General features: G+C 38.9%; 2 protein-coding genes across 8 annotated transcripts in view; both read left to right on the top strand.

The window, feature by feature from the left end:
• Window positions 1-515: 515 nt before the first annotated feature.
• TEX12 (testis expressed 12) lies at window positions 516-5768 on the top strand. Of its 6 annotated transcripts, none has more exons than XM_049613341.1 (5): window positions 516-871; window positions 3116-3194; window positions 3982-4093; window positions 4185-4240; window positions 5007-5768. In XM_049613341.1, the coding sequence occupies exons 1-5, from the start codon at window positions 756-758 to the stop codon at window positions 5145-5147; spliced, it is 504 nt and encodes a 167-aa protein (XP_049469298.1). In that variant the 5' UTR covers window positions 516-755; the 3' UTR covers window positions 5148-5768. The 6 variants fall into 6 exon arrangements, with proteins under 6 accessions (XP_049469298.1, XP_049469339.1, XP_049469306.1 ...); XM_049613382.1 differs by lacking the exon at window positions 516-871 and adding an exon at window positions 902-1166; XM_049613349.1 differs by lacking the exon at window positions 516-871 and adding an exon at window positions 1457-1601.
• An 88-nt stretch (window positions 5769-5856) lies between these two features.
• The window catches only part of BCO2 (beta-carotene oxygenase 2), a 47597-nt gene continuing 41004 nt past the window's right edge, over window positions 5857-12449 (top strand). For both annotated transcript variants that reach the window (XM_049613164.1, XM_049613173.1), the window contains exon 1: window positions 5857-8534. In XM_049613164.1, coding sequence (XP_049469121.1) covers window positions 8447-8534 — 88 coding nt within the window. In that variant the 5' untranslated portion in view covers window positions 5857-8446. The remainder of the gene's footprint in view (window positions 8535-12449) is intronic.

Genomic DNA, 12449 nt, shown 5'->3' with positions numbered 1-12449 from the left:
AAACATTTATGTATTAGGTGGAATTATTTTTCCTGGAGGTACTTTAAGAACTAGATAACTACCTCTTTAGATACCATACAACGTGAAGGCTAGAAGAGGAATTGGATTTAATAGGCTATCAAAAATAATAGTGACAATAATGTTAACAATGCAGAAGAGTGAGCAACTTTATAATTTGCCAAGTAAGGGCATTAAAAATCTTAAAAGTCTTTATATTTTTATTTTATGACAGACCGTTTTAACACCAAAAAAACTAGGAAGGACATGTATCAGACTAAAGGACAATTCTTTCAAGTGAATGCTGTGGCTTTATGAAAAACTCATTACTTTTTCCCCCTCATTTTACCACACATGGGGAAAATTTCAACACAGATTGCTATCAGTCCTCAGACGGTGATAGGGATTCCAAAAAGACTGTCAAAAACTGCACCCTAATCATCTAGTCGATTAAGTAACTTCTATTTCACAATATTAGCAAATCAAATTAAACAAACTGAGTACCTATTTTCTGGGAACTTACTTAAAACGAATGGCTTTTTCACAAACAGCCGATAAATTACACACACACACACACACACACACACACACACACACACTCCCGAGTCAAACACACACACACGCACACAACTCCCGAGTCTTTATGACAATTAACATTTAGGTAAGCCAAACGGAAAAACCATGTTAAGTTAAATATAGTTCGCTAAGGTGTGAGAGTGTGTACCTGGAATTTATTAGGGGTTATTGACCTTTGTTTTATGAGGTCATATTTTCCCCTTCCACATCAACTAACTGGGCATAACTTTAGAATGTCTATCTTTGAAATTGCAGGTCAAAGTCACCACATGAGAGCACTCATGAGACTAACTTCCAAGTACGTGGGCCACGTATGTTACAAAATTTTTTGAAATCATATTTCAAAATATTGACTAAACCTACTAGCATATCAACAAAGCAATCTTCCAAAAGGGTGTGATTCTGAAAGTGTGGTTGCACCAAAGAAAAGGAAGCGAAGGAACGGAGGGTCTGGGTCTGGAAGTTTCGCTTGAGAGCCTGCGGGAATTCAGCTTTAAACCCCTCCTTCAAACGTGCCACCTGGGACAGGATGTAACTTTTACTTGAAAAGTAGTGTCAGGGGTCCCATGTTCCTTTACTGAGATTCCAAGCAGGTGAGACACACCCCAGCCTCTCTTGGGCGATTCTAAATTCATGTTCTTTCTTGAGAGACTAGACTCAGATTCTTCCCACCTTCCCCAAATACACACGTGGAAGCAAGGGTAGATTTTTATTTCAGAGATTCCAAGTCCAGGGGGACAGCGGGAGAGCAATGGAAGAAAGCCACCCCTTAGTGAAGTGCACGAGGGCTTCCCCCCGCCCCCCGTGCCCCCGTCCCCCCCCCCCGCTCCCTCGCCCCCCCCTCCCCGTCTCCCCGCCCCCTCGCCCCCACACCCCCTAGCCAGGCTCGGGGCTGGCCTCCAGGGCGGCTGCGCGGTCCGTCACGTGACCCTTGCGCTGCCCGCTGGGAGGCCGTGGAGTCCGCGCACTCGCATGCGCACTCGCGCGCACTGCGCCTCCTCATTCCCATGCTTTTGCTGAGGTAGAAGGTGCAGACGCCATGTAGTAGCCCAGGCTTGGGGTGGGGCTGGAGGGATGCGTGCCCTTGAGAGTGTGAAACAGCGCAGTAAGAGGATGGGCGCTTCCTCTCGGGGACGTTAATGGGTCTGAAACACAACTAGGGAGGAAAGGCGGCGGGGAGGGAAGTGAGAAAAAAAGGCAGGTGAAAAGGTCTGAGGGGCCCACTGGGCGTTGAGAAGAAAGAGAAGACTAGGAGAAGTTGCGTAAGACACAGGGGCAGTGCCATGTAATGTCTAGGGCACCAGAGCTTTGGATTGCATCGTGGGGTTTGTCACAGGAGCACTTCCGGCCTCTTGGGGCAGCCCTGTGGAGTGCGCTGGGACCTAGGTTCTGACAGAAAAACGGACTTGTTTTTGCAGAGGCACAGTTACCTAGCTCTAGAAGTTTTCATTTCATCGATATGCACATTCTGTTACTCTGGGAGAGCAGAGAAGAGGTGTAGAAGGAAAAGGGAAGAGAAAAAGGGGAAGGGAAAAGAGAGCGGCTTTCACGTTGGCTTCTCTTTTCGAACTTCTCAAGGCAAAGTGAGCGCTACTGGGCGTGCGTAATATTGTCTGCGTATTATCGTTACAGCTCTTGCCGCCTAAAGGTGCTGGAAGGAGTGTAGGAGCGCTGTAGGGAATTTACCAAAAGGACATCTTTCTCTATTATTTGTTGTTGCTGTCTTTGTGTCTTATTTATGTGACTATGATATATGACTAATCAAACATTCATTTCAGTTATCCAGGACCAGAGTATAAAGCAAAGTAAATTGATAGTTGAGTATCATCTCCTGAGACGTAGAGACCCTCCCGTTGTAGTTGTTTACATTTTTCGTTAGTTTAAATGTAATCTTGCAGATTCCTGGAGAAGTGATCTTCAGAATTCATGGGAAAGTAATTTAAAAGGAAAGTTTGATGCTATATTAAGGTAAGATAGGACAGTAGACACTCAGGTACCAAGAGGTCTTGGTTCTAGTCTGGCTCAGTTTTACTTGTTTGAACTCGGTCAACGGTCTCTGCTCCTGTTTTCACATCTGTGAAAAATGACATTGGATTAGATGAACTATAAGATATATTTCAATGTTAAGATTTTTTTGAAGGTAGAAGAATCTTAAATTCTGGCAGAAACAAGGCAGAAGTGCCAAAGAGACTAGTTTGGCTGATCCTATGTAGAGGGAGTAGATGAAAATCATGGGAACGATAGATTGGCTGCAGGTGATCTAGGACTTTGGAAGCCATTCCATGGAAATTGAATTTGTTCTGTAGCAATGAATAGTGGGAAGGTTTTTGAGTTGAAGAAATACGGTAATCAGAGTTTTGAAAGATGGCCCAAACAGCAGTTGATAGGATGGGATAGGGAAGGGAGAAACTGAGTTGTTCAGATAAGTGACAGATAATGACAGCCTAAATTAAATCAGCAGGACTGGAAAGAAAGGGGAAGATTCAAAAAAGCTGTAGCATGCAGTTTGTACTTACATTTGGCATTCCTCTAAACTTTGCAGCCCTTGCCTCCAGAATATGATGGCGAGTCAAGTTGTAAAACCTGATACTAGAAATTGCAAGAGACCAAGAGAGCTGGAGGTAATCTATATGCTCCTGGAGCCTTAATCTTTGATTTTATTTTTTACACCTCTCAAATATTTTCTAGTTCAGAAAATTCTGTTGATCAATGGAATTTAATGTTTTCATACTCCCAGGACTGGGGTTGTCCCAGCAGGAACTATGTTGACTCTAGCCGCTTTTTCATTAACTAGTATAGGCCTTCAAGAAACTATTGGGAGACTTCTTTGTTATAATTCGTGATGTAGAGACAGAAATGGGTTCATGTTCATGCATATGTGATACTTGGGTTTTAAATAAGTATTTTGCTATAATAAGGATACCTAGGTACTATAGTTGCTGATATTTTAAATTAAGAGCATTGTATCCTGCTCTTCTTCACTACTACCTCCGCCAGTTGATCTGTTTGCATTTGGAACATTATTTGCTTCCTTAAAGATTATGTAATCTTGCATAATTTTGCCAGCATTTGGCTATTGTCTAAGTGAAAGTTTTACTATATTGCTATGGGAATATCTACCGGTGCAAGATACAGGAAACTTTTTCCATCAAGGGATTAAAACCATAATCAAAGTCTAATGTAAAACCAAAGTAAAATTTAGTATGTTGAACAAGGTGCTTGTTAGGCCTAAAAGTTTTCTTGATAATAAAATTTTAAATGGCTGATTAGGACATGAGCACATATAATTTCTAGCATGTGTGCTTTTTTTTCTGAAAGATGTTTTATTTGCCTTTTGGGACAGCAGAATGCATATGTCCTAAGGATCTTGTTGACTGTTTATCTATTTTCTTTACTTTCTTCTATTAGCCTCAAATGCCAGATAGTCCACATCTGTCCTCTCTTGGAAAATCAGATTCCTCTTTGTCTGAAAGCTCTGGACTATTTTATAAAGATGAATCCCTGGAGAAAGATTTGAATGGTGATATATAAAATGCTTATATTTCTATACATTGATTTTATAATACAGAAAATTTGTTACAGTTCATAACTTGGTGATTTTTTTTGAACAGACATGAGCAAAGAAATTAATCTAATGTTGTCTGCATATGCAAAGATCTTAAGGCAAGTACTTATAGCATAACCTCATGAATCTTTATCTTAGAAATAATTTTTTCTGGAAACTCTGTAATAGGAAGTTTAATTCAGTGGTTGCAGACCTATCCAGCAATTGTAATTTCAGTTTTTTTATTCTATCTCATTTATAATAGATTAATTGGTTATTTTTGAAGATTAATCCCAACTTTTCCACTAAACATCCTTTGTTTTGTTATTACCAGGGCTAAATATTAGGCTGGATATATGTAGGTCTCTAATTAGATGATACAACATTTAACATGTTACAAAAAAACTTCTTTGAGAAAAATGTCATTTATTGAAGTTAATGATAATAAGAGTGATATTAAATATAAAATATTTATGAAATATTTAAATATTATGTCTGTATATTTGAGGACTGACTTAATTTAAATATTTTATTGCTCTGAGATTATCAAGCTTATTAGGTATTTGTTTTTTAAACTACTGGACAATCATAGTATTCGGATGATGGTTTGTGTGACTGTTAAAATAATGTATGTAGTTTAATATTAGAATTATAATGTAAGATACATAGTTTGCCCTGTCAGGAGACTTTGAATAGTTAAAAATATTTATGTGACTAATTTAACTTTTACTGAAGTGTTTGTAAATTAATGAAGTTTTTTAATGTGCAAAGCTATTTAAATGAAGTAGCTAACTAGTATAGCCATAATAAAAAACATCACTATGATAGTGTCACTAGATGTTATTACTATTTAGTTTAACATAAAAACTTTTTTTTCCTCATTAGTGAGAGAGCAGCCGTAGATGCATCTTATATTGACGAGATAGATGGACTCTTCAAAGAAGCCAATACTATTGAAAACTTTCTAGTACAAAAAAGAGAGCTCCTGAGACAGAGGTTTACAGTGATTGCAAACACACTGCACAGATAAAATTTGTACTTAAAATAAGCTGAGAATTTAAGCCCATTATTGTTGTATTAAGAGAATGACATTTATGCTCTGACACCTCTCTAGTTACTAAAGAAACTGTGTACCTTAAACATAGAAGGGGAAACTGCTTGAATTTCTTTTCTAGATTTAAAAGGGGCTTTATGCTGGACAATATGAAGTATGTACCTTTTTTTTTGAGGCTTAAATATTTGGCATATTTCATAAAAGTGTAAATTATTTAAATTATATATAGGTTCTTTTTTTTCCCCTTAAACCTCCTAGCATTTCTTAAATTTCTAAAAGAGGACTCAATGTGTTAATTTGGTAATATGTAACAATATTGCACTTTTTCTTTGCAGTACTCTAAGTAGCAAATAGGTAGCTATGGAGATAGTTTTAAAATGTTTTTCATGGTCAGCATCATAAAAAATACGAAACCTAAAGATGATTTGTCCAGTGTCACAATATGTAGTAAGATATAGCTAAGCTATTGCTATTTAATGTTACCATTTGATTATTTTCTCTATTAGTTACAATATATGGCTAATAAAAATTCTTGGTTTAAAATTATTTTCTTGTGGTAAAAGTGATAAAATAAAAACCAGAAATTACTAATCAGAACTTTATATGAGTTGGCTTTTTTACATATCAACCTTATCAGTGGTGTAGTTAATAAATTATACTTAGAAACCTTAGCCATTGTGTGATATGGGATAAAAGTTAGTGATCCACAAGTAAAAATTGGCCAAACAAGAAGACAACCTTGGTAAGTCATTTCAAACCTGTTATGATTCATTAATTGAATTTCAATTAGAGGATCTCTAATACTCATCTAGCTAAAAAAAAAAACCTATAAAAAATGTTCAAAGGTATTGCTATGATTTTATTGAAAACTTTTAATATGTTATATAATTATATGTGATAACTATGTTAATCAGGTTTTTAAAAATCACAGCACACATTTTTCAGTCATATAGATCATTCAATCTATTTTATGTCTATTTTACATATGTACGCAATCACAAATTTGTGCATATTTATAAACAGCACCACAGGGAATTTGATATTATTCTGGTGGACAGCATGTGTGCCTTGCTGCCTTGTAAATGTAAAATCTAATTTGACTGCCAGAACAGCAATCAGATTACTATTTTAAGGCATATATACCACATAACATAAAAGGATTGAAAACCGTAAAATAAAATGTTTACTAAAAATATGGGTTAGGTAGAAAAAATTATTAGATTTGTGGAGGGATATGCTAATGACACAGGATAGTTTGGAGGTCAATGAAGTAACTCTTAGAAATGGAATTTTAAAATAACAGTGTAACCAGAAGACTATATTTGAGTTGATATGACATATCACCTGGATTTTGAGTTAGTCTGTTACCTTACAGAATTTTTTAATGTTCTAAAAACAAAGATGTCTCTACTGGCACATCATAACTAAGAAATGTTCCTGAGTTACTGTTTTCTAAACATTAATTACTATTGAGAAGGTTAACAGATTGTTTCAGAGTACATTTCATAATATACTTGTTATATCTTGTTAGTGTCACCATTATCAAACATCAGGGTCTTTCCTGTGCAGTTCAGAGAATTGGTCTGATCATTTCATTGGTATGATTAAGACTAGGGTGCCTGGGTGGCTCAGTCGGTTAAGCCTTTAACCGACTTTAATCTTGATCTTGGCTCAGGTCTTGATCTCAGGATTGTGAATTCAAGCCTGGTGTTGGGCTCTGTCTTGAGGATGGAGACTCCTTAAAGGAAAAAACAAAAAACACACCTAGGGAACTGATTTTTAGTCAAAATGTGTTTACTAGGATAAAAGTTCCTAAAAGCCTAAATAAGACGGATTTTTATTAAATTTTGATGTCTTTGGTACCATCCACATAAGCAAGAATAATTCTCTGAATAATTAGCAACTGGAGACAGGCTATTCCAGAAATACCATTGCCTTTTAATTTACACTTCTACTATCACTCATTTCAATAAAATTCCACGTGTTTGTAAATTACTTGTTACTGGTTACCAATAAAAATGTATATTGAATATCTTTGTACGTCATACTCTGCTAGGCATTGTGGGGAATACAGCGTAGTTTAAGATACTTTTTGTTCTCCCTTCTGACATTTGTAACCACTCCTTTCTTGAAATACATTTACATGTCTTTGGTAAGAAAACATGATAAGTAACTTAAAAAATAGGGGCACCTGTGTGGCTCAGCTGGTTAAGTGTCTGACTTCGGCTCAGGTCATGATCTTATGGTTCGTGAGTTTGAGCCCTGCGTCAGGCTCTGTGCTGACAGCTTAGAGCCTGGAGCCTGCTTCGAATTCTGTGTCTCCCTCTCTCTCTGCTCCTCCCCTGCTCATGCTCTGTCTCTCTCCTTCAAAAATAAATAAAAACATTAAAAAATATATATATATATATATTTCTGTGCAGTACTAGTTAATTCCTTTTAGTTGGAGTTACTAGAAGGCATTTGGCAAAGGGGTCAGAGAAGTAGTAAAATGGGTTTTTGAAAAGAAGGAGGGTATTTCAGGCAGGGGAAAGTTTGTTAAAATGGCACAGAAGAACAAAAACACAAACACATGGTATGTTGGATAGGCTTTTTCCTGAACTGAGAATTCACAGAAGGGAATAGTGTATCATCTAAACCACTAGAGAAGAGGGATTGAATCTTGTTTTCTTATATTCTCAATTTGTAGCACAGTATTTGATACATTGATGCTCAAAGGTGTTTGTTAATCATTATACATTAGGGCATACCTTCACAGGGCCTTATTCATACTAGATTATCAGAATATGTCTTATAAATTAAATAAATGGAAAAGAAAAGGAAGGATGATATGGTACAAAGCAGGCAGACAATGGAAAGGTAGGTTGTGGCCTGATTGTAGAGTCCTTTATTGACAGACTACATTTGGACTTTATTCTGTAAGGACAGAGATGTGAACCTTTCAGAGGAGAGGAGCAGCATAATGAAATGGAACCCATGGATCAAGGGGCTTCATTGTAATGTGACAACAAGTTTAAAAGAGGAAAGTTTAGGAAGGGAGACCGCTATTGATGGTCCAATTTCAGAATTTCAAACAACTACTTATCATAGGTTGGGATACTTCTTGTGGAAAGGAGACTAAAAGTTTGCAGGCATCTGGAAGCCCTGCCCCTTTACCACCACCTCCCTGCCTCCTGCCCGCATTCCCTCCTTTCCTGTCAGTGAGCCAAAGACAGACCAGGAAGTGAGTGTGAGGTTTTGGAAATCACGGATCTGTTGCTACTGAATGTAATACCAGAATGTTTTTTCAGATCTTTCTCCATTTTGTCAGCAACCTTTCTACCATTGCAGTGGGTTTCCTTTCTGTGATGGTACGTTGGATCTCAGGTAAGGGATTTGCCCCTTTCTCCTCCCCTTCTTCCTCTTCTGCCTGCTCAGGCTTAGAACTCTGTGCCTCTTTCCTGAAGAATACTGGGGGCTTCTGAACCTTTTCACTCTGTGTGTAGCAGATACAGACAGCAACACCACAGAGCTGGGAGTTACGGAAGGCTGAGTCAGGATTTGTTTACTCGTCAGGGAAACAGCCTTTCGTTTGCATACTTTACATAACATGGGGCAGGATTCACGGTTTAGGGATTCTCTTGTGTATGCACTAGGAAGAATATTCACTATTTAGACCTGTCTCAATTGAAAATCACTGCTACACTTCCTAATATAAATGTTTGGTTCTTTTATTTGCATTCTGGGGTACTGCCTTAAAACCTCTGGTTATTGTTTTGTAGCTTTCTATTATAGCTACTATTGTTATATGATTTTCTTTCTTGAAATTGGCTGATGCTGAGCTAACAGAAATCATACCGATATGCACTAGAAAATTGTTGAACAGTTTAGTGGTTGCAGTATGCAAAGCAATGTGTTAGGTACTGGAGTGGGGGTAAAAACAAGTGACTCTGTACTCAAGGAATACCACTAATAAAGTATATTCATCTTTATTGCACAAGACAGAGTAAGGTAAGTGCCCTAACAGAGCTGAAATAGATGCTGTGTGAGTTCAGACTAAGGAGAATTAGTTCTTGCTATAGGAAATGGGAATGTTGTGTTTATGAAGTGGGTGACATGGGTACTGAATCCCGAAGGATGCATAGGGTAAGTGAATTTCACCTGGAGGAGATAGGAAATACCCTAGTTGAAGAGACAGATATAATTTTTTATTTATTCTTGAGAGAGACAGAGAGACAGAGTGTGAGCGGGGGAGGGGCAGACAGAGGGAGACACAGAATCCTGCCCAGGTTCCAGGCTCCAAGCTGTCAGCACAGAGCCTGATGTGGGGTTCAAACCCCCAAACCGCAAGACCATGACCTGAGCTGAAGACAGATTATTACCTGACTGAACCACCCAGGTTCCCTGAGAAGGGTATAATTATAATGAGGAGAAGAAAATAGGAAGTGTTTTAGTTTGGCTGGAACAGAAGACCTTAGTGCGGGGGCGGGCAGGGGTAGTTCTGGACAGGTAGGTTGGTGTGAGCCTGTGCAGTGCCTTCAGTGGTTGGCCAAGTGGTTTAGACTTTACTTGGTAGACAGTGAGGAGTCATTTCTGAAGGCTTTTGGAGGAGTATGTGATACAATCAGATCTGTACTTAGATTAATTTAGTAGCAGTGCTTCCCAACCTTTTCCACATGATACCACGCATAGAAAGTGATAATATTGGGGTGCCTGGGTGGCTTAGTTGGTTAAGTATCCAACTCTTGGATTCGGCTCAGGTCATGATCTCATGGTTCATGGATGGAGACCAGCATCAGGCTCTGTGCTGACAGCAAGGAGCCTGCTTGGGATTCTCTCTCTTCCTCTCTCTGCCCTTCCCCCGCTCACGCCCGCACACACACGCTCTCTCTCAAAATAAATAAATAAACTTAAAAAAAAAAATGATAATAACTCTAGCTCACACTGGAGTAAATTGGGATCTGGAGCTCCATGAGCTGTTTAAAACTGGAGGCAATTGGCCTGGAGCCTCTGGCCATCCCACCTGTTCGGAGGCTCTGGCATAGGAGATAGCTTCCCTATCTAATTTCATCTGATTAAGAGGCTGTGATAACATCATCTAAGAGGTTGTGAGGGCCTATATTAGGACAGTAGAAAGAAAGTGACTGATATGGCAAGAGAAGTGGAAGCATCAATGCTGATGAGGACAGGTTTGGTCCAGAAGAAAAATTGGAGGTGCTGCCCAGGTGGGGTGGACAGGTAAAAATCCTTACAAAGGATTTGCCCCCAGAAACCCTTGTAAACTGAGCCCTAGTAATTTACACCTACCCTATATCATCCCCTTAGCATTCTCTTCCTGGCCCTGTCCTGGTATACTCAGCAGAACTTAACCACTTAGTGAATGTGAGGGGACAGTGAAGAAGAGGAATTCAAGGCCCACAGAGATTTTGAAGCTAGGTGATTTAGTATGTGGGAAAAATTGATTTAGAAGGGGGAAAATGAAGAATTCTCTTTTGACATGTTAAGAATTGTCTGCAAGAAGTACTTGGTGAAATTAAGGGACTAGATGAGACTACTGAGGAAGTGTGCTGACATTAAAGAGTAAAGATCCAAGATCAGACTTTAGGAACACACTCCTGAGGTGATAAGGGGAAGAGGGGCTAATGAAGGGAGTTAATGTTTGCAAATGCTCTACTATCGTTATATTTAGTTATGACAACCAACATAAATAGGAAGAATTACCTTTCTTTTATCCCCACGGCACCCCCATTTTATCATTGAAAAACTTGAGGCTCGGGGCGCCTGGGTGGCTTGGTCGGTTAAGCGTCTGACTTCGGCTCAGGTCATGATCTCACGGTCCGTGGGTTCGAGCCCCGCATCGGGCTCTGTGCTAACAGCTCAGAGCCTGGAGCCTGTTTCGGATTCTGTGTCTCCCTCTCTCTCTGCCCCTCCCCTGTTCATGCTCTGTCTCTCTCTGTCTCAAAAATAAATAAACGTTAAAAAAATTAAAAAAAAAAAACAAAAAACAAAAAACTTGAGGCTCAGAGTGGTTAGTAACTTACCCAAGGCTGTCAGCTAATAAGTGAAGCTAGCAATATGCAAACAAAGAGGGAGCAGGGAAGTTAGAAAAGTGCAGTGTCTCAGGAACCAATAATAGAAAGGGGTTTAAGGAGGTCTAGAACACAATATCCAATGTTGTGAAAAGTCTGAAGAGTATATAATAAACTGCCAATAGTATGCTATGGAGTACAGAATGTATACACACATAAACTTTTTCTAAAATGTAAGATGTTTTAGGGGCACCTGGGTGGCTTGGTCGGTTGGGCGTCCAACTTCGGCTCAGGTCACGATCTCACAGTCCGTGAGTTCGAGCCCTGCGTTGGGCTCTGTGCTGACAGCTCAGAGCCTGGAGCCTGTTTCAGATTCTGTGTCTCCCTCTCTCTCTGCTCCTCCCCAGTTCATGCTCTATCTCTCTCTGTCTAAAAAATAAATAAAATTTAAAAAAAAAAAAATTAAAAAATAAATAAATAAAATGTAAGATGTTTTAAATTATTGAATCTCTATTCAGACCATTGTCCAATCAGGGTATTCAATGTAATTCTACTTAAGTGAGAGGAGTAAAAACTGACCTCAGGATATTTATGTTAATAAAAGAGGAGAGTGAGATGAATATGCAGAATATAAATAAAAGTAGTAAGATAAATAACCAAGGGTTTCCACCTCCCAGGTTTGCAAAACATCCTGTTTATACCTCTACTTCCAATAGTGTGGTTCTCATATTTTAGTGTGCCTAAGAATACTTGCTTGCTATACCCTAGAGATTCTGATTAGGTCCAAGATGAAGTCCTTGAATCTCCATTTCAGCAGTAATATCTATTTCTGTTCCAAGTAGTTCTCAGACTATACTTTGAGAAACAGTGCTCAAAATGTGGATTACAGTATAAATGGTCTGTTTGTTTATTAGGCAGTGAATTCGTTTACATCAGGTTTAAAAAATTTTTTTTAAATGTTTATTCATTTTTGAGAGGGAGACAGAGAGCACAAGTAGGGGAGGAGCAGAGACAGAGGGAGACACAGAATCTGAAGCAGACTCCAGGCTCCAGTTGTCAGCACAGAGCCCAGTGAGGTGCTCAGACCCATGAACCATGAGATCATGACCTGAGCCGAAGTCAGACTCTCAACCAACTGAGCCACCCAGGTGCCTACATCAGGTTTTATTTTTTAAGTCTATCCATTTATTTTGAGAGTGTGCATGAGCACATGTGAGCAGGGCAGGGAAAGAAGGAGAGAGAATCCCAAGTAGGCTCCATGCTGTCTGCATGG

This window comes from Panthera uncia, chromosome D1 (genome assembly GCF_023721935.1).
Source record: "Panthera uncia isolate 11264 chromosome D1, Puncia_PCG_1.0, whole genome shotgun sequence".
NCBI classification, from domain to species: domain Eukaryota; kingdom Metazoa; phylum Chordata; class Mammalia; order Carnivora; family Felidae; genus Panthera; species Panthera uncia.
The sequence above is the reverse complement of the archived record's forward strand: the minus strand, read 5'-3'. Positions and strand labels throughout refer to the sequence as shown.

Coding starts and splice junctions, on each gene's coding strand:
- TEX12 (XM_049613341.1), top strand. CDS start 756: ATGAGGTCATATTTTCCCCTTCCACATCAACTAACTGGGCATAACTTT. Junction 3,195..3,981: donor AGAGACCAAGAGAGCTGGAG/GTAATCTATATG, acceptor TTCTTCTATTAG/CCTCAAATGCCAGATAGTCC. Junction 4,094..4,184: donor CCTGGAGAAAGATTTGAATG/GTGATATATAAA, acceptor TTTTTTGAACAG/ACATGAGCAAAGAAATTAAT.